The sequence below is a fragment of the Nipponia nippon genome, unplaced genomic scaffold, assembly GCF_047370975.1.
Source record: "Nipponia nippon isolate SJK-2023a ecotype South Korea unplaced genomic scaffold, ASM4737097v1 scaffold_16, whole genome shotgun sequence".
In the NCBI taxonomy this organism is placed as follows: Eukaryota; Metazoa; Chordata; class Aves; order Pelecaniformes; family Threskiornithidae; genus Nipponia; species Nipponia nippon.
Genome location: NW_028262332.1, coordinates 9,506,034 through 9,525,895, shown reverse-complemented (window position 1 = coordinate 9,525,895; position 19,862 = coordinate 9,506,034). Strand labels below are relative to the sequence as shown.

Below are 19,862 nucleotides of genomic sequence, written 5' to 3'. Positions count from 1 at the left end.
CCGCCGTGCCGAGCGGTGTGGGCTGCCCCCGCCTTATGTGGGCGGCACGGAACGGCCCGGCCCGGCCCGGCCCGCCCCGCCCCGCCCGCAGCCCCGCCGCTCCGCTCAGCCGGGCGGGACGGTCCGCTCCGGGCGCGGCGGGAGCACCGCGGGGTCCCTCATGGGGACCCTGAGGGCTTGGGGGTCCCTCATGGTGCCATGTGGGGGCTTTGGGTCCCTTACAGTTCCACGTGGGGTCTTTGGGGGTCCCCTGTGGTGCCACGTGGGGTCTTTGGTCCCCTCACGGTGCCACGTGGGGACTTTGGGGGTCCCTCATGGTGCCATGTGGGGGTCTTTGGGTCCCTCATGGCACCACGTGGGGTCTTTGGTCCCCTCACGGTGCCACGTGGGGACTTTGGGGGTCCCTCATGGTGCCATGTGGGGGCTTTGGGTCCCTCCTGGCATGGTGTGGGGGCTTCAGGTCTGTCACGAAAATTCGCAACTGACCGAGGTCAGCACGGGTCAGTTGCGAATTTTCGTGACAGGTTCCCGCTCGCCACATCCCCCTGCCCCTTGTCCCACCCACGTTCTCCCGCTGGTGCTTGATGCTGGTTTTCCACCAGCACAAATGTGCTGAGTGGGGTGGAGCTTTCCTCATTGGTGCTGGGGTTAGGTCAGGATCAGGCCCAACAGCTTTGTGGAAGCGAAGCTGGCCAGGGAGATGAAAGCATGTCTGCTGGAACTGACACAAACCGTTTCACTGGCCTCAGCAGGTTTTGCAACACTTTTTAAGAGCAAAACCACAGTCCCGCGGGTGGCAGTGACTTCACCGGGCTAAGACGTGACCCTGGCGCTGCAGTCCTAAGCATCCTCTTGGTATCCGCAGCTTTGCAGCTCCTGGAAAACTCAAAGAAAAGTGATTGTCCCTCTCCAAATAACCCCGTTCCCTTGGATCTCCCTAGACTCAACGACAGAGGTAGCGGGCTGTTCCCAAAGGAGCTGTCACCAAAACGGAGGGGGGCTCACTGCATTTTCACTGCCCCTCGGCAGCTTTAATGCTTGAAGCAGGAGACAAGCTCCTTCTCTCCGCTGGAGAGCTCAAGGCCGGCACTCCCTACAGCTGCCAGGCAATGACATCTCAGAGCTGGTCTCATGATTCCTGCTAATGCCACAAAGAACCCTTATTGTATTAGCATCTCGATGCAGCATTGGATTAATCCCTCCGGCCTGCGTGGTACACGCTGTTCAGAGAGCCTTGCTCCAGCGCCGTGCCAGCCGGCATATGCCTGGGAAGTCACCGAGACCTTTTCAGCTGAACATATGCTGGCCCGGAGCAATTCTGCATTATCCTCGTGACTTTTGCTTTTGTTAACATGGGAAGAAAGTCACCGGTGATCTGTCACAGGGGCATTGTGCGAGCTGATCTGCTCAACTCGCAAACGCCGGCTGACATTAGGAAACTGAAATGCGAATTCCAGCACGGCCGCGGCACCGATGGCAAACAGCATTAGCAGATACGGCATGGTGAGGATGGCAGTTGCGCATTTGCTTCACGTGTGGGCTCCTAAAGGAGCTCGGCTGCAATTCCCTTCTCCCCACGCTCTCCAACAGATTATCTGGAGTAATGCAAATGAAACGTTTAATATTAGTCTGTAGCTCAAGGAAGGGGAGAGATCTCTGACGCCAGATTAGAAGCCAGACATGGGCCTGCCTGCTAGCAAGCAGAGCTGTCACGCTGAGTTATTTCATAAGGCAAGCGGTTATGCTGCCAGATGACGACAGCCTGGGCATTAACATTATGATAACAAACTGCCTGATGGAAGAGGGCCCGCGAGCCTCAGCGCGCTGCATAACGCAACAGGGATCACGTCATCACCCCTGAAACGCGGCCGCTTTTGGGCAGAGGCAAAGGCAACCCTCTCCTTGCCCTCCCAAGCTTTGGCAGCCAGGATGAAGCAGTTCCAAATTCTTTTAAAAAACCCCAGCTTATTAGATTGTGCTGCGAGTTTTGCATATTTAAACTACTGACTGAATTATTTAGACGTGTTGCAAGTGTACCCTGCAGGTAGTCTAGCTGAGCAGGGTCCAGAAACGCTGGCAGGAGCGAGCACCCAGCCAGCGCCGAGCAGGCAGTAAATTCTCGCGGCAGGCGCTGCCTGTTGAGGGTGCGTGAGGCGCCCAGCGCCTTCCAGCACCCTCAGCAGGGACCTGAGAAAGCCGCCTTGAAAAGCTACCTCGAAAAGGTAGAAGACTGCTAACAGCAAAGCATGGTGAGCAGAAGGGTCCACGCAGCATCGCTGATGGTGGGATTTCTGCGGCTGTGTCCGTGAAAAGCCATTAAGCCGAGAGCGTTACCCTTTGCCTTAGTTTACTGATGTCTTAAAATAACCTGGCTATGTTTTTTATCTTTATTTGCCTCAATTTATTGCTTCCCTTGGAAGCAACCTGTGACCTCGCTTTTGATGACTTGCTTCTGACTGGAAAAGAACTGGAGCCAGGGAGACGGTCTCCCACGTATGTGGGGAGAAGGTGAATGGAAAAGGGAAGAGAGGGAAAGCACTCGGCGGGGTAGGAAGGAAGGAGAGACGTGTCGTTGCCTGGCATCGCCGTGCAGGGCTGAGCAGGTTGCAGAGCAACGGGAGGCTCGAGGCCGGGCGGGTGGGTGGTCGGTGAGGACCCCCTGGGAGGGGCAGGCGGTGCCGAGGGAGGGCTGGGTCTGTCTGCAGAGCGGCGTCTTGCTCCCCGCTGCCTCACCGTGCATCTGCCCTTGACTTCCCACGGCGTCTTTGGCAGCTCTGCCCGGCGGCCTGCTTCTCTTCGCCTCCTGCCAAGGGACATGTGTTGAAAGCAGCAGCTGGGTTTGGTGACATTAAAAGCAGGGGGAGGAGGAAGCGGCCAGCCCAGCTTTGGTCTTGGCCATGCCAAGGCACGCATGTGCGTGGCTCGTGAGCCCTCCCAGGAAGGGCTGATAGGGCAGCCAGCACGAAGGCCCGCATTGCTCAAGCTCCTAGACAGCAACCCCTGAGTGGTGCAAAGCAGCCTCGATTATCAGAGACTTGGGGATGGTAAGCTGATCCATGCATCTGATCGAACTTCTAGACCTCTGTCAGTCCGTCCATCCATCCATCCATCCGTCTGCTGATCCATCCTCTTCCCTCTTTACCTGTCTCAACTAGCATCTGGCTTTGCAAGACGTCTCAGAGCCTGGTGTCACTGAGTCTCGCCTTGGCGCAGCTCAGGGCACATAAAACAGCCCAGCATCACCGTACAGATGTAGTTACGCTGCTATAGCTTGCTCCCACATAGGCAGAGGTACAGACTGGTAACCTGGACCACCTTGGCATCAGTAAGCAAGGCTGCCCTAAGGGCTGACAGCAGTAGGATGGCATCACTGGAATCTCCTGAAAGTGTTGCTCTGGCAAAGATAGTGAGGAGGTCTGGCCTGGGCTGTGCTGTATCTACTGCTGCAGGCTGCTGGGCAAGGCAAGGATGGTGGCTAGGAGCAGTTTGTGCAAAGGATGTGGGTGAATCCCATTTCCATCTCACTTGTTTCAGCCTAAAAGGGCACCAGTGCATGGCAGGTTGAAGCCCTCCTGCTGCTCCTTGTGTGGGTGGCATGGAAGCCCACGGTCGAGCCCACGCTGGCAGGAGCAGAGCTTCAGACTGACCCCCAGCTGCTGCGTTGGCTCCTGCTGCCCCATGGTCACACTCCCTTTAGTTACTGTGCTTCTAAGTAATAACACGTCAGCGCTCTCGTGACAACAGAGTAAACACTTGGGGAGGAACGGGGCGGTTGGCTCAGCGCGGTTTGAAAGTGAGCGCTGGGCTGACCCGCAGGACTACAGAGCAACAGGGTTGCACAAAACCCAGAAGCATGAGATTGCTAAACTGCCCTGGTGCTGGGGTTCTGCAGCCAGCCTCCATTGGCCACTGGAAAGAGAAAGAGCTTGAGGGAGTTTGACTCTGGGAACACGCACTTAAGAGAGAAACATATTGCAAAAGTATATTAGATAATCAGAGCCTCCCTCCCTGTAACCTTCAATCACCTACAAATAACTCTATTGAGAAAGTAAGTGCGTTACCTGCTCGGATGTTCTGTCCAGCAGCTGTGGGTTTATGGTCCCATTCGTCCGGGACCCGAATGCTTTGCAGGTTCCAGACCCCACGCAGCCCCCGCCAGCCCCGCAGGACCGTCCCCTCCTGCCGCTCCCAGCACACCTAAACCCTTTTCTTAGCTGTGCTTTATAAAGATCTGCTTTCTCTGAGCTTGTCTTCCCTCTGCCTTGAAAAACTTGACTACTTATTTAAATCCACATAAGATACAAGGCTGATTTGGCACGATGCTTATCTGCGTGCGGAACGCCACGCTAGCAGCCCCACTGAGTGCCAGGGCACTGCTCCTCTGGCTGGCGGCGAGTCGGGAGATGGGTGTTTGCAGAGGCAATGCAACATCAGTCGAGGATTACTGCTAGGGCTTACACCCCACCATGCTCCCCAACACCGGTTTTTATTTTTTTCTCCTGGCAGACTGTGCCTGAAATAGGAGACAGCAAAAATGTGAGGCTGCAAGATTTTACTGTTGCATTTGCATTTGTATACCCAGGCTGGAAATCCCCCTGCACCTGATGGTCTCCGCAAGACATCACACCATCCGCCCCAGGCGAGGCTCTGAGTAAAATGAGAGCGTACCAAGCACAGCACACAGCCTTGGAAACAGCAGCTCGTCTGGCTGCAGCGCTCGAGCTCCTCCAGGCCCAAGGCTGTAAAACTGGAATGACTTTATTTTTTTTTCCCCAGTTGCAATAGGATTAGGCTTTTTCCCAAATGTCATGTGTAAATAAAGGAAATCAAATTGTTTCTAATGGATTTTGTGCTGGTGGAAGGGCCTGGGTGGTTGACCTGGAGACTGATGGACTGAACAAGGAAGGCACAGCCGTTAGCTAAGGGCTTCTCCTGATGGGCAACCTGGGACTGAAGAGGGGTTTGCTGTATCTCCCACGCCGGAGACTCACATCTCAGGGAGCCACTGGCCAGCAGCAGTGTAACTTGCCCCCTCTGGGCTAGATTCAAGTGATGGTGCTGAGCTCTGTGTGTGTATGTGTGTGTTTTTTCAGGGCTGTGACTCTGCCAGGTGCTTATGGCCAGCATGTGCCTGAGCGTGCCTGCTGCACGTGCCACCGGTGCAAGCTGCTTCTGAGACGGCAATCTCCTCATCCCCTCCTCCCCTGCTCCCTTTGATTGCTTTGCTGTGGACGTGTAGCTGTAATTACAGCAAAGACGAAGATCCCATTTCCCCAGAGAGCTGCAGCAATTACCACTGCACAGCGGCCTGTGAGAGCTGGAGCAGCAGGAGACTGGGGCTTTGGGAGCCGAGGCGAGATGTGCCCCATCGGGATCTCCATCCCCGCCTCCAAAAGGGCATTTCCCTTACTCTGCGGCATCACTTGGTACCTGCTCGGTGCAGGCCCTGTTAGCAGGAGCCATGCTCTTTCCCCATGCTCCCTCTGGTGCACAGGCAGCAAGCAGCGTGCCGAGCGTGGCGTTCCCAGGCTGCCCGACCTGCGGGTGCAGTGCCACAGGGTGTGCCAGCACCCCAGGGCTGAGCGGTACTAAAGGGCGCTTGGGCTAAGTCCACAAGTGCAATTAAATACCAGCCCATCTTCTGTGTCACAGGCTATTCCCCAAGCTCAGCTCAGCCCAGCCCACGCAGGAGCCCACGGCACCTCCACGGCCTGAGGTTGCCCCGGGGCTGCTGGTTGCTCTGCCTGCAACAGCGCGCACCGCTCACAGCTGGCAGCCGGTACCACTGCCTCTCTTCGCAGTCACCTTTGAAGGCAATCCCGTCCTCCTGCTCCCGAGCACGTCTCCAGCTCCCTTCTCCAGCTCTCCAAGGGAAAACGGGCTCCAGCACCTGTACAGGCACTCGCTGGGGTCGAGCACAGGAGCGCTTGGAGAAGAAAAATGGGTGTTGCCACCACAGAGCGATGGAAATGTACTGACACCGTTGGGGCAGGGCAGGAGGGAGCGGTGCAGCCTGGGGCACTTTCAGCACAAAGACCATTTCTCTTGCAAATAACTTCAGTCTTGCCACAGGAATGAACTTCGGTCTTGCCTATGGCCACAGCACCGCGGGCTGAGCCACCGGGCAGGGGCTGAGCTCAAATGCCGGGACCCATTGCACTGCTGCCAGGTGGCGACTGGGTTTAGTAGAAGCACGATGTGAAGCCAGTACCCAGAACTTTGGACATATGAAATTAGTACCCAGCTCTTCCTGGGGTACTTGTGTGGGAACAGAGGGTCTGGGTGACTTGGGGTGCTGGGTAGGATGCTGGGGTACCTGGAATCGGATGCCACGAACTCCCCAGCTGGACCCCTCTCACTGCACAGCCTGGCCAGAGCTGCCAGCGTGCTGCAACCAGCTCAGGATCTCCTCCAAGTGCCGGAGTCCAGCACAAGGTGAATTCTTTTCCTGGCAGGCCTCCCTGGCCACTGGAAATAAAACATGCGCACTTCAGCGGGCTAAAATCCACACGGGGAATATGTCTCCATGAAACAAACAGTTTCTCTCTCTCTGTTTCCCCTGTTATTGATTAATGCCTCTTAATGACTCCAACTAAAAAAAACCTTGTAGTTGCTGCCTGTCACGGAAGATCAATGGAGCAGCATTAGCGAGAGATATAGAGGCAAACTGTCCCGAGCGAGTTCTCTGCAAAAGCCATCTCTGGGAGCAGCACCGCCGCCTGCTCAATCAATAGTTCATCATGACCTCTCCCTCTTGCTTGCTTTTTTTCCCCTTGAGCTGGCTGGGCAGCGAAGGCTGCTCCAAGCTTTCACAAGGACTAGATTATAACTATCCCGATTGATCTGATATGTAAAGAATAAAGGGGCCTCTTAAGCCAGCTGTCTGCATTGGAAAAGCTCAAGTGGCTGCGCAGACAGGGTCAGACCCTCATTAATTCCTGGATGCTCGGGACCCCGCTCACGCGACGCGTGAAACCTGTACTGCAGCACTGGAGGGAGTCAATTAGTCATGACAGATCCAATCCGACTTGTCCCCGGGGGTTTCCCAGTCAGCTGCCTGTGTTTCACGAGCCCATTCCCACCAGAGCCACCGTGCCCTGTCCCTCCCAGCACCTTTTTTGTGATACGTCCTTGTTTCTCCTATTTCCCTTTCTCCAGAAACGGCGGTGCTCGGTGTGTGGGGAGGAGGGGGAAGCCCTTTGCTGCTTCCTGCGTGCCCACCACCAGCCCGTGCCGTAAGATGCCGTGGCAAGCGGGCGTGTGTCCCAGGCGAAGCGTGGCCGTGCGTGGGGGCCCCGGCCACGCGTGGGGGCCCTGGGCAGAGGAGGTGAGAGGGGGTCACCTTTGCTCAGGCAGCCGCTGCCTTCTTGAAAACCCTTACCCTTTTGCACATTGAGCCTCCAGACTGGAGACTCTCCCTGCAGCCACCTGAGGTTAATAAACAGGGAGCACCTGGAAGATGAAGGCTGACTTAAAAACCCAAGAGCTGTGTGTGTTTTCTCCTAGCACACTTAGAGATTGCTGTGATATTTCACGGCTCGGGCGGGCAAGTCCAGGCTGCTGCTCCAGATACAGTTTGTTCCCTGTTCCACGTTGGTGCAGCTGTGTTGTACCAATGCCGTGGGTTACTCAGTGCGGTTCTGACATTGGCTGGGAGACCCCGACCCCTTGTTAACACATCAGCACACTGGGCATGGCCCCAGGAGGCTGCAGGGGTGTCTGAGCATCCAAACGGCACTTGTGGGGTGAGGGACTGCCAGCCTTTGCCTGGCCTGTGCCGCACTGGCTCTTGTTTGCCAGGGAGAGGTGCCAGCATGCGTTTGGATGCCGTCCCTCTCTGAGCATAGTGGTCTCTGTGTGTCCGCACGCTGCGGCCAGGGTGCTCGTCCTGCCCGCACACCTCTCCCTCCTCTGTGGCCAGCTGAGCCCTGTGCCTGCTTCCAAGGAATGGCTCCCCGGCCAAGCCTGACTTTGGGAGCTAAATGCCCGGGGAGAAAGCCGTGTCCTGGCTCTTGCAGCAGCAGGAGTGCTCTGGCTCAGGGTGGGGAGCTGTGCGGAGGGGCTGGGGGCTGGCAGGGGCTGTCTGTGGGCACCGGCAAGGGAGGAAGCCCCTGGGTTGTGTCTCCTAGCGCAAGCCGTGATGATGAATAACTCTGTAACCAGCTAAGCCTGGGCAGGGATCTGCTTGCTCAGCCTCCTTGTCCGTGCTCCTTTGCAAGCTCCTTTTCCTCCTCGGCTGGGAAGAGCCCGTGGCTGGCACATGACAGAAATCCTAATGAGAGCAGCTCTCCTTCCAGAGCCGCTGTGCTGGCAGAGCCCCACGGCTCCGGCCACAGCCACCACCCTTTGCCTTTAACCCCAGCGCTGCCTGCAGCAGAGCCCTTGGGCTGCCCCTCTTCCACCCCACGGTTCAGTGCCGGGGCTTTTGGCGAGGGGCAGGGGTGTCCCTGGGGTGTCCCCAGCCCAGGGCGCTGATGGTGAATGGAGGGCGAGACCCCCAAACCATCCACAGCAAGCGCTGCGGGGGCTGCACGCCGGGCCCAAAGCATGCAAAGAGCCCCAGCAGCCCCAGCTTTCGACTCCCCCTAATTCTGTAGTGCTTAATTACAAGTAGCAGGGATTTGGAGAGGAAGCAGAGGGGGCGAGCATAGGACAGATTGGAGGGAAGATTGTGCTGGGGGTGGCAGGGCTGTCAAGCCAGAAACACAAGAGCTGATTAGCATTTCTAATTATAACCGCTGCGCTCAGCCCCATCAGGGCCCGTCAGGCAGGCAGAGGCAGCTGACGGCCTTGTGCGGAGCCAGCTGTGGATGCCATGCAGGAAGCACGGGCGATCCGCCTCAAATCCTGAAAGGATGCATGGAAAAGAGCATTAAAGCCCGGATCCGTCATCTCCTGAGCTGCGGCAGCGCCTGGGAATGCTGGGCGCCATCACAGCCCCCGGGGCAGAAATCCCTCTGGTTGGTGGCCACGGGGCTGATCCTGACGGGCGCTGCTTGGAGAGGGGAGAGGGTGGGCAGGGGGTGAGCATGTGCCCCTCTTGCGGTTCTGGGTCCTGCACCCCCCTGCCAAGCAGCGGCTCTGGGCACCGCGGGCGATGGCATCGGGCCGCGCTGTCCCTGGCTGTCACCCGCCGCTGACATCCCACCCCAAGGAAGGTGGGAGGCAGAGGGTGCTCTGGAGGGGACGAGGGGACGGGTGTGTGGAGGTCCTTGCTCACAAGTCAGGGCTGCTCTGTACTTTGCTGTTAGCACTAGCTGGTGAGATAATTTCTTCAGTATTGAATAACAGTATCATGTAATTAGGTAAATATTATGGGCCAGCAAATGACCGTTAGAGGGCTGTGGGTGCCCTGGAGCTCCCATGTCCCGAGGGCGCAGTGCTCTTGGGGACGTGCCTGCAGAGCCACCGCACAGCTGGGAAGTGGTCAGAGGCGAGCGCACTGCATGCTGCGGGTTTAGTAGAGATTAGCAGGGCTTTTGTGGGCTGAGCGACTCGGGAGAAACCGAAGCAGCTTAATCAAGGGAGCGAGGGAAAGATTCCCAGGGAGGAGATCAGCATCGACTGCTTTCGGCATCTTCTGGATGCTGACAGCTCCGGGGGGACCACCTTCCCCACCTCCACGCCACATGGAGCAGCTCCGGATGCCTGCCCGCTGCCGGCAGCCCGGCCTGGCAGTGCCGGGGGATGTTTGGGGAGAGGAGAGACCCCTTGGACAGGGGCAGCCCAGGCTGTGGGAGCGGGGCGGCAAAACGGGCATCTCCGGTGCCAGGTCCTCCACGTGCCTGAGATATAAACGGGAGATGGGCACCATGGGGAGAGATCCCGCTGCCCTTGTGCATTGAATGCAAGATATAATCACACCTGCAGAATTTTTATTACTCTTTTGATTGGATTAATTAATCATTCAGTGATAACTGCTCATTAGGCATTCCAACGATCAATACTAATCACTTAATTACTTGGCGTATTACAGCTTGGGAAGGTCTGCTCGTTCCTAATTAGATTCTCTGGACAATCCACCCCTGAACGTTGCAGAGCCCCGCAGCAGAGATCCGTGGCATTTCAAGCCTCTCTCAGCTTTGGCCCAGGCGTGTCATTTCCCATCTCCGACGAGGGTTTCATTCTGCCTGCGTGCACCGTGCTCGGCCCCCGAAATCAGGGCTGCAGCAGGAGGGTGAGGCGGGGAGCGCTCGTGGGCAGCGTGGGGTGCTGCTGAGCCCAGGCAGCGGGAGTGACTTCATGCCACGGGCACAGAGGGGACTTCACTGCAGGCAGCCGCCCTGGCAGGACAAATACCAAAAGGCATCTCTCTGCTTGATCCTGTTGAGTCTCAGCAGGCAGGAGTCGGGGTGGAGGTGAGGAGCCTGGGGCGGGCAGGGCGGGAAAGCTGCCTGCTGCTGCTCAGCCTCCCGAGATGGCACCAAGGGTGGTGGGAGACAGGCGGGCATGAAAATAACCATCTTCAGGCTGGGAGGGCAATAAGGAATTCACTGGTGCTTGAGTAGAAGAGCTGCTTCCCTGTAGCTGCGAAGGAAAGCAGCATGTTGCAGCACTGGGACCCCCAGGACCCTCCTCATCCTCCCAGTTGGCTCAGCTACTGGGCACCCAGCAATGCATCTTCCTGTCCCCACAGTTTTCCAAATTACCAACCCCACCGTAAAAATCACAGAGGCTCTTTCTTTTACTGGGCTAATTAAAACTAAAAATAAGCTGTGTAAGCTCCAGAGAACCATCCTTGCTTCAGCAGGACATAAAAACCTGCACGAACAAGAGCTGCAGGCAGTCGAGGCAACGTTAACCTGGCCCCGTTACTGAAGCAATGCCGCGGGCGATGTCTGCTCGCTCCGAGGCGAGCGCGGAGGTCACGCTGCTGCGCTGGCTTTGCACAGCGTGAGAGCAGCGGGGATCTCCTCGATGTTAAAAGAAGGCAGCAAACAAGCCGCAGGATTTGGGGTGTTTTGGTTCGGTTTTGTTGTGATGCTCATTATTTATCACCGCTGATCAGATTAGGCCAGCACAGGCTTTTGCGAGTTAGTCCCTGGGCACACAGTGCTTGACACCGAGTCGGAACCGCTCGGTATGAAGTGACCAGGTTGTTTTCAGAGGTCATTTTGAGCCAAATTCAAATGGAATGAAGCAATTTGAACCATGAAAAGGGGACAAATGGATAATCTGAAGAGTTACTAATAGCAAGCGAGGAATTATCCTAACAATGGCCTCGTGACTGACTCTCCCAGATCGTTTTCCATCCCATTTGGGCCTCTCTTACCCCTTGCTGGAGCTCGCCTGTGGATGCTGCAGCCCCCCTGGATGAGAGGCTGTCCCTGGCCTGTCTGCTCGCTGCCTGACACAAAGCAGCCCCTGTCTTGCCTTGAGGTTTCCCTGCCCAGACGCAATGCAAACAGGGAGGACGAGCACCGCTACCACCGCTTGGCTTTAAGGTTCGGATGGAAGACAGTGAGGAGGCCAACGAGCAGCGGCGATGGCCGGTCTCAGCCCTGCGGGGGGGGATGCAGCCCCCGGGCCGTGCTTGTGGGTTACCCACTGCAGACCTGGGGCGGCGGGGGGGCTCTTCCAGGCTGAAATAGCTTTGAATAAAACCTGAGCTGCTGGGGGCCAGGGGATTCAGCATCTCCATGAAGCCCCCTCCGCCTGGGTCATCGGTCGGCTGTGTGGGACCCCCGGGCTGTGTGGGACCCCCGGGTGGTGGGGTGAGCCTGGGGGTGTGATCTGGGAATCCCCCCCGGGGGTCCCAGCCCACAGCCCGGGGGTCCCGTGGGGGCTGTGGGCTGGGACCCCCGGGGTGGGATGCCCAGATGGGAAGCCCTGCAGTTGCGTTGGTGCTGATGCTGTGGGGCCGTAGCCGGTCGGCAGCCCCCCACCCCCAGCCCCCCCCGCCCCCCCCGCCTCCCCGGGCTGCGGCGGAGCTGCGTGCGCCGCCCCTCGCCGAACCGGGCGGAGCCGCGCTGAGCCCCGCCGGGCCGGGCCGGGCGCGCTGCGGCGCTGAGAACGGGCGGCTCGGCTCGGCTCGGCTCGGCTCGGCCCCCCCGGCCCCCTCCCCGGCGGCGAGGCGGGGGCCGCGGCCGCCCTGGCCATGCCCCCCGGAGCCTGAGGCCCGCGGCCGCGGGGTACCCGCAGCATGCGGAGGATCCGGCGGCTGGTGCATCTGGTGCTGTTCTGTCCCCTCTCCAAGGGCCTGCAGGTACCGGGGCGGGGGGCAGGATGCAGCGGGCCGGGGGATGGTCCTGGCCGGGGCGGGGGGCCTCGGTGATGCTCATCTCCGCATCCCGGCACCGGCCGTGCACAAAGGGATGCTCTGCCGCGGGCCCCCCGCCGGCCGGTGCGAGGGGGTGGGGGGGTCGGGGATGGGTACCGGGAGGACCTGGACGGGTACCGGGAGCCGCTGGCGGTTGCATAAACCGCGCTGCACTCCGCGGTGCCGGGGGAGCCGCACCGGCCGTGAAGCAGCAGGGCAGCCCATTCGGCAGCCCGCATCGGTGAATGAAGAAGCCGATGCAGCAGGGCAGGGCAGGGCAGGGCTGACTCCTTCCTTCCTTCCCTCTCTTTCTTTCTTCTCTTCCCCCCCCCCCCCCCCCCCCCCATCCCTGAGCTGCCGGGGGGGAGCGGGGGGGCTGGGGACCTTCTCAGCGCCGGGGATGCTGGCCTGGGTGTTTTCTCTGCGTCCATGGCATGAGAAACCCTGACTCTGGTGGAGGTCCTGGACCACAGGGGTTATCCCGCTGGAGGGGAGAAGGGGGGACACGGGAGAGGGTAACTGGTGGACAGAGGGTGCTGGCGGGAGGTGGGTGCTGGGGCAAAGCCCTGGGCTCACCGGGCGTGGGAAGGGCTGCGCGGCTGAGGGGAGCGTTCAGAGGGGTGGCTGTGCGGGTCCCCAGGACGGCCGAGAGCTGGATGGGTGCTGTGGCTCCGCTCCCAGGGGAGATGGGCCTTGGGCGGCTGAGCCGCCCGCGCAGGCTGTCCTCTTCCAAGACAAAAGGCCTGAGGAGCGGCTGCGTGGGGCCAGGCTGGTGGGCAGGGGCAGGGGAGCGGGTCTGGCAGGGAGGGCAAAGCCGGGTGCAGAGCGGGGGTGGGTGGGAGCCGGGGGTAGCCCTTGCACCGGGATCGCCTGTGCGGGTACCCCACGGAGGGGAGGTGACAGCCACGCCGAGCTGCCCCTGGGAGCACCCACCGCTGGCACCCACCCTGAAACAACCCCCGCGTTCCCCGGGCGCTGCAGGGGAGCAGCGGGGATGGAGCAGGATTTTGTCACGCTGCGTCCATTTTGCCTTTGAAGTCAGCTCCGGCCCAAAGTCACCTCCAAGTCCCCCAGAGTCGCCCTAAAACTAACACAAACGAAGGGTAACCCCCTTTGGCGCAGGCTGCCAGCCAAGGCAGCAGGCAGGGAAGGCAGCAGGCAGGGAAGGCAGCCCCTGTGCCTTGAGACTGAGCCCCCCGAGGAAACCTTAGCACCAGCTGTGAATCCAAAATACTACCAGTGGAACCTCTCGTTGCAATGCATGCCCCACCTCCACGTTTCTTTCCACCATTTAGGGGATGATGAAGCCAGCGCTCCCCATGCCATGCTCAGGTCGCAGTCCTGACCCGCTTCTGCCCTGGGAGCATGATGGATTCTAGGTCTGAATAAGCAAAAAGGGACATTTTGGCCATGCCAGGGCTTTGCCGCCCCAAGATGTGTCTCTAGTGGGAAGTCCATGGCAAGGGCCCCTCTGCTGAGGTCGCATACCCACCTCTGGGCAGCTTTCGGGGGCTGCTGCACTGGGGAGGATCTCACGGGTTGCAGTGGTGTCTGACTTCAGGGACTTGAGCTGTTTTTCAGCTCACAGGAGCAGCCGCCCATCCTCTGTCTTTGCCAAGCCTTTGCCGTGGTCGAGTTCTCTTTAACAGGCGCTCATGAGCGGTGCCGTTGCTGGACGGGCAAACCGGGCATTGCAGCCCACTTCACACTTCAGCATTTCCAATTAACATGCAAGACATCGTGATCTCGAGGCAGACCTGCCTGCTCTCACCCTCGCCTGCCCGTTCCTGTGAAGCCCGTTCGTCGGGGACGGGGTGAGCCGAGCCGCTGGCTGCAGCCGGTGCAGCAGGAGGGCAGGAGGCTGCACCGCCTCCGGTTACTGCTGCGGGGCAGAGCCCTTACAGCGCTCGGTGAGGGGCCAGGGAGGAGGCATTTTGGAGGTGGGAGCGGTTTTGGGCTACAAGACCCAAGCGAGGATCCCTGGCAGGTTGTAACGGTGCCGCATCCGCTCAGCTCCAGCCTCATCCCAGCAGCAGGTCGTGGTTTCCCAGCTGAGAGAGGAGGGTTTGGAGGTGGCCACTGGCCAAGGGCTCTCTTGGCCTGGCGTGAAGCAGGAATTATCTATAGAAACCGGAGGGAACAGAGTGTTTGACACAAGGATTAATTCCCTGCCCTTAGGAACCACCGGGGATCTGCGCTGTGTTACACGGGTCAGGTAAACAACTTAGATTGCGGGGAGGCCAGATGGCAGCGGCGCTGCTGTTACAGGGGCAGAGGGGAAGAAATGAAGCCAGGGAAAGAAAACCATGCTGCGAGCCTCCGAGGTGTTTGCACAGAGTAGTATCCACGCGCTTCCAGGTTTGTCACTCGCCCGCTCCCCCGCGGGAGCTGGCAGCGGCAGCCTCCCGTGCCCGTGGAGTTTGCAAGGGGGGGTCTGCTGCGAAGGGTCCCCCCAGGCAGGAGCAGAGCCTCTCGCAGCCCTGAGGGTGAACCCGGGGTTGCAGAGGGCGGCGGGCTCTGCCCTGGCGCTGGCAGGAGAGCGGGCGTACGCGGCTGCGGCTCCCGGGCACGGCGATGCCTGGCAGCCAGCTCTTCACAGCCCAGCGCTGTAATCTCCCTGCTTTTAGGGAATTTTAAGTGACCTACTTGCAGCAGGAGTTGCATAATAGACGGGTGAATATATATAAAAAAGGCTGAAGGTTTCACCAATGCTCACGTTGGTCTGTATAGAAGAAGTCATCCTTGTCCAGCCACTGCCGACTGGTGCAGAGCCCCCGGCCTTCACCAGCGTTTTCTTTTCCTTCCAGAGTCGCCTCCCGGGCATCAAGGTGAAATACCTGCTGGTGGTGTGGCTCGGCATCTTCGTGGGCAGCTGGGTGGCATACATGCATTACTCGTCCTACTCCGAGCTCTGCCGCGGCCACGTCTGCCGGATGATAATCGTGAGTGGTGGCCAGCAGCCCCTGCGGCCACGCTGGTCCCGGTTCGGGGTGCCGGGGTGAGCGGGGCTGCGGGAGCCCCATTTCCAGCCCCCCAGGCCCTGTGCGGTGCTTTGCAGCCGGGCGGGCAGCGCTGGAGCAGCATCCTGCACAAGAGCTGGGCCAAGGAGCCCTCCTGGCAGCCGCTTCCCTGGCACCGTCCCCGGCGTCAGGCGGAGCTCGGAGCGGGAGAGGTGACCTTATCCCGCCAGGGCGATGGCGAAACAATTTAATGAGATGTCGGAGGGAAGCAGGGCAGGGCAGGCCAGGCAGACGTGGGCAGATTAACATCTGTGGAGATGAAGTTGCAATGTCAGAGTAGGATCTGCGGGCAGGGAGAGCATTGCGCCAGCCCCCCCGAGCTCCGCAGAGCCAGAGAAAAAAGGGGAGCAGCCAGTTCACGGGTACCTCTCTGTACCCGCTGACATGCCCTAAAGCAAGCACCAGCCTGCATGAAGATCAGGCCTCTCATGGGAGCTTGGCTTGGTGTGTTTTGCCCCTGCCTGGGGTTTGCAGTGGGGTGCAGCCTGCTCACCACAGCATCCCCGGGGCCGGCAGCCAAGCGGGGCCCCCCCGGGAGTGCTGCGGGTGCCCCAAGGCAGGGAGCAGGTCGCCCGCCCAGCCCAGGTGAGGAGCGGGATGCCAGGCTCTGGCTGAAAACGCCTCGTTCATCAGTCCTTCAGCAGAGCAGGGAGGCAGGAATTGCCATAACAACAGTGACGATCGTTTAATTTGATTTTCTGCATGACTCTGACCATGGGGTCTCGGCGCTAATTCCTGCTCTGAGCTTGGGGTTTAAGACGCTGCGCCTGGCCGTGTCCCCTGTGAACAGGTCTAAGGGTTAATTCCCATCCACGTCGGGGAAAAAAAAAGACGGAAAAGATGCAGTGAATTTCTGCAGCTCCTGTTTGCAGCCCTGAGGCTGTTGTGCCCTGGCTGAGAAGCTGCAGAGCTGCAGCCTCTCCTGCCCAGGGATGCCTCCAGCTCCCGACCCAGCCGCCCCGCTTGCAGATGAGAGCCACCTTGCAGATGAGAGCCACCGTCTGTCCCTGTCCCCGCACCTGGACCAGGGCCAGCCCATTTCATAGCAGGGGCTGCCGCTCTGCTGAGCAGCCTGAGCCCATGCATCCTCATCCTCGCCCAGCCCCACGCTGTCCTCTCCCCCAGCCCTGGAAGCACCCCTCACCCCCTGGACTTGCAGCAGGAGCCCCCGGGAGCAAATCCCCTGCGGTCCCTCCAGCAGCACGGGGGGTCCCCGCCAGCCCAGCCCCACCTTGCCCAGGGCACAGAGCCATCCCAAGGGCCCTGCCTGCAGCCAGGAGCTCTGCCCACAGCTGCTGCCCCTTTGGCCAGGGCTCAGCCCCAGGTGTGCCTCCACACTCCTCTCCCCGTGTCTCTCCCATTAAAGTCTTTGCTCTGGGGCCAGTAGAAATCTTTGGGTCTTACAGCAGAGAAGATTTTGGGCTGCGATTTCTTTGGAAGACAGAGAGCGGGGAGTTTGGGGGTGCTGGAAGGGGCTGGACTCCGAGCAACTGGCACTACATCTCCCTGATGGAAATCTGAGCACAAGGCATTCCCCTCCCTCCCAGCAACCCTGAACTGGCCGAAAAAGGCTGCCAAGATGCAGACATCACCCAAAGCCACCTGGCTGGGGTCCCCCGTGGCTGGTGGCACCTCACAGGCTGCCAAACGCAAGGCCGAAGTGATGGTGCAGTGGTGACCCCGAGCAGCCCCTCTGTGCTCAAGAACCTCAAAATTCCAGGAAAGAAATTGTCGGCAATTGGAGAAACTGTTCTTGCCTCCAAACAGCCTGCGTGGCTTTGCAATCAGATGTGCCTCTTTTAAGGGGTGTTTTTCCTCTTGTATAAGAGACTCAGAGGAAATGGGGCTCACCAGGGACGCGATGGCATCGGTGATGGTGGCAGGTACACATGGTCAATTGAAAAACCAAAGTGCTGGCCCCAGCCCTGCTGCAGGAACGGGGGGTGAGGAGCTCGGGCGCAGGGCTGGCGGCAGCGCAGGAGGCCGGGGGGGCTCGCACACCCCCAGCTCGTGTGCTTGGGGTGTCCGGGGTCACAGGCTGTGGGACCGAGCCCGAATCCGTCAGACTTCTTGGGGCAAACAGGGAGCTGCCCCTGCTGAGCTCCTCTCTCTGCCTTCCCCTCCCCAGTGCGACCAGTACAAGAAAGGAATCATTTCTGGCTCCACGTGCAAAGACCTGTGTGAGGAGCGCAGCCTCCTCTTCCAGCACTGCCTCTCCTCCTCTCCCACCCAGCAGGTAGGTCTCTGCCCTCCGGGGAAACCACCGTGCGGCAGGGGATGGGTGCGAGCATCAAACCCGGGAGATGTCCTCCTCCACCCACCCGCACGTCTGCTCCTCGCCCCATCCCTGGTACCCATCCCAAACCGAGCCAGAAACCAGTTCTCTGCACTCGCTGTTGTTTTCCTCCCGTCTCCGCTGTGTCCCCTCTCCTTTGCTGTAGGTTTACAGTGGGCTCTGGAGGGAGAGGGAGGTGATCATCAAATGCGGCATCGAAGAAGCCTTGAAGGCAGACAGCCACCCAGACTCCGTGCCCAGGAGGGACGTGGTCCTCTTTGACAAACCGACACGAGGGACATCGATGGACGAATTCAAAGAAATGCTCCTGAACTTCCTAAAGGTCAGTGCGGAGGGTCCCTCCGCGATCTCGTGGGCCTGGGCTGCCGCTTGCCATTCAGAAAAGACTAAACACCTCTTTCCTTCCCCTTCAACGAGAGCTCCTGTGGCCCACGCTCCCCCATCAGCTGCTGGGCGCCGGGCAGGGCTCCTGACCACGTACTGCAGAGCAAGTGCTGGATTAGCCAAGAAAACCCTCCATTCTCGCACAGGAATTCTTATTTGCAAGATTTTAATAGCAGTGACCCTGGAGACCGCTGTGCCGTGGCTGCGGGCGGCATCTGTGCTGGGCAGAGCTTATTCAAGCCCACGGGCAGCCCAGGCAGTGCCGGCACTGCTGCAGCCGTTACCCCTGCGCAGGGCTTCTGCTGCAGCGGTGGGACGGCAGCGCTGCCCAGCCTTTGCTCTCCAAAGCTTGCTCCCCTCTGGGTCTAGAGCAGCCCTGAGGCTGGGAAAATTCTGCTGGAGCTGAATCTGTCAAACCGTACGCTATGGCATGGTACCAAATTTGTGGGTGTTTCCTCCTCTCCCGTGCTCGGTTCTTTGCTTCCCCAGTTCAGTTTTGCCATACGAAACCTGAACCCAGGGAGCTGCGAGGGTCTGATGCCACTTCTTGTTCTGTTCGCAGTCCAACCTGGGAGACCAGCCTTCTCTTGCAGCCTTGGTGAGCCGGATCATCACCATGGCAGATGTGAACCGGGATGGGAAGGTGTCTTTAGCAGAGGCCAAATCCATCTGGGCGCTACTTCAGCTCAATGAGTTCCTTCTCATGCTCTCCTTGCACGAGAAAGAGCACACTTCCAAGCTGCTGGGGCACTGCGGGGACCTCTACGTCACTGAGAAGATCCCCCACACCTCCCTCTACGGAGTGGATGTCCCCCCCTTCCTCCAGTCGCTGCTGCCTTCAGTCGTCCACCAAATCATCCACCAGTGGTTTGCACCACCGTGGCCCCGGCGGGCAAAGATCGCCATCGGCCTTCTGGAGTTCGTGGAGGAGATATTCCACGGGACCTACGGGAACTTCTACATCTGCGAGACCAGCTTTAAGAACGTGGGCTACAACGACAAATACGACTTCAAAATGGTCAAACTGAGGAAGGTGGCAACGGAGATGACAATCAGAGGTTTCCTCAAGGGACGTCACTGTGAGCAGAACGTGGACTGCACCTACGGGAAGGACTGTATGGCTACGTGCGACAAACTCATGAAGCAGTGCAAAAGCGACATGGTGCAGCCCAACCTGGCGAAGGTCTGCGGGTTGCTGCAGGACTACTTGCTGTACGGAGCACCACTGGAGCTGAAAGAAGAGCTGCAGAAACAGCTCCGAACTTGCATGACCCTCAGTGGCCTGGCCAGCCAGATGGAAGTGCACCACTCCCTCATCCTGAACAACCTCAAGACCTTGCTCTGGAAGAAGATTTCAAACACCAAATATTCCTAACGGGGGAAGCATGGCCCTGGAGTTTAGAATCTGCAATCTTGGAGTAAAGTCCAAGGGTTGAAGGCCTGTTTCTCCATCCTCTCCCCCACAGGAAAAATACACCCTACCCAGGGAGTTCAGCATAGCTGCGGCCCCTTCTCCTTCATGGAAAACCAAGCATCATGACTTCCACCGCCCAGCAGGATCATCGATACGGTCGGCAAGAGCATGCTGCGGAGCTGGGACACCAGGAGCCGGGCTGAGCAGGCTTGGGGGAAGAAGATGACACGGCAAGCGATAAGGAAGCAGAGCCCAGCTGGACGTACCTAACTGTTCCTTGGTTAACAGGAAGGCAGCGCAGCGAGATGAGAATGAATCATTCATGCTGTACTTGTCACGTCTTCTTTTGATGAACGTCTCTGATGTAAATAAATAGCTTTTACGTGAATCACACCCGTACATCAATAGCGCAACAGCAGCCTTTTAAGTACCAGCTTGCTTGTGATCTAAAAAGGAGAAAAAGGTAGATTTCCCTATTCAAAAGTCTCT

At 59.1% G+C, this 19,862-nt stretch overlaps 1 protein-coding gene across 2 annotated transcripts; it reads left to right on the top strand.

Annotated features, from left to right (window-relative positions):
• Nucleotides 1-8,817: 8,817 nt before the first annotated feature.
• On the top strand, nt 8,818-19,778 carry DIPK1B (divergent protein kinase domain 1B). Of its 2 annotated transcripts, none has more exons than XM_087752968.1 (5): nt 8,818-8,960; nt 15,067-15,201; nt 17,408-17,515; nt 17,721-17,897; nt 18,522-19,778. In XM_087752968.1, exons 1-5 carry the CDS (start codon nt 8,919-8,921, stop codon nt 19,332-19,334), a joined length of 1,275 nt encoding a protein of 424 aa, XP_087609094.1. In that variant the 5' UTR covers nt 8,818-8,918; the 3' UTR covers nt 19,335-19,778. The 2 variants fall into 2 exon arrangements, with proteins under 2 accessions (XP_087609094.1, XP_087609093.1); XM_087752967.1 differs by lacking the exon at nt 8,818-8,960 and adding an exon at nt 12,014-12,205.
• The last annotated feature ends 84 nt before the right edge of the window (nt 19,779-19,862 follow it).

Excerpts from the sequence above, each read along its gene's own strand:
- DIPK1B (XM_087752967.1), top strand. The coding sequence starts at position 12,143 with ATGCGGAGGATCCGGCGGCTGGTGCATCTGGTGCTGTTCTGTCCCCTC. Across the intron at positions 12,206-15,066 it reads CCCTCTCCAAGGGCCTGCAG|AGTCGCCTCCCGGGCATCAA; the intron begins GTACCGGGGCGG and ends TTTTCCTTCCAG. Across the intron at positions 17,898-18,521 it reads TGCTCCTGAACTTCCTAAAG|TCCAACCTGGGAGACCAGCC; the intron begins GTCAGTGCGGAG and ends TTCTGTTCGCAG.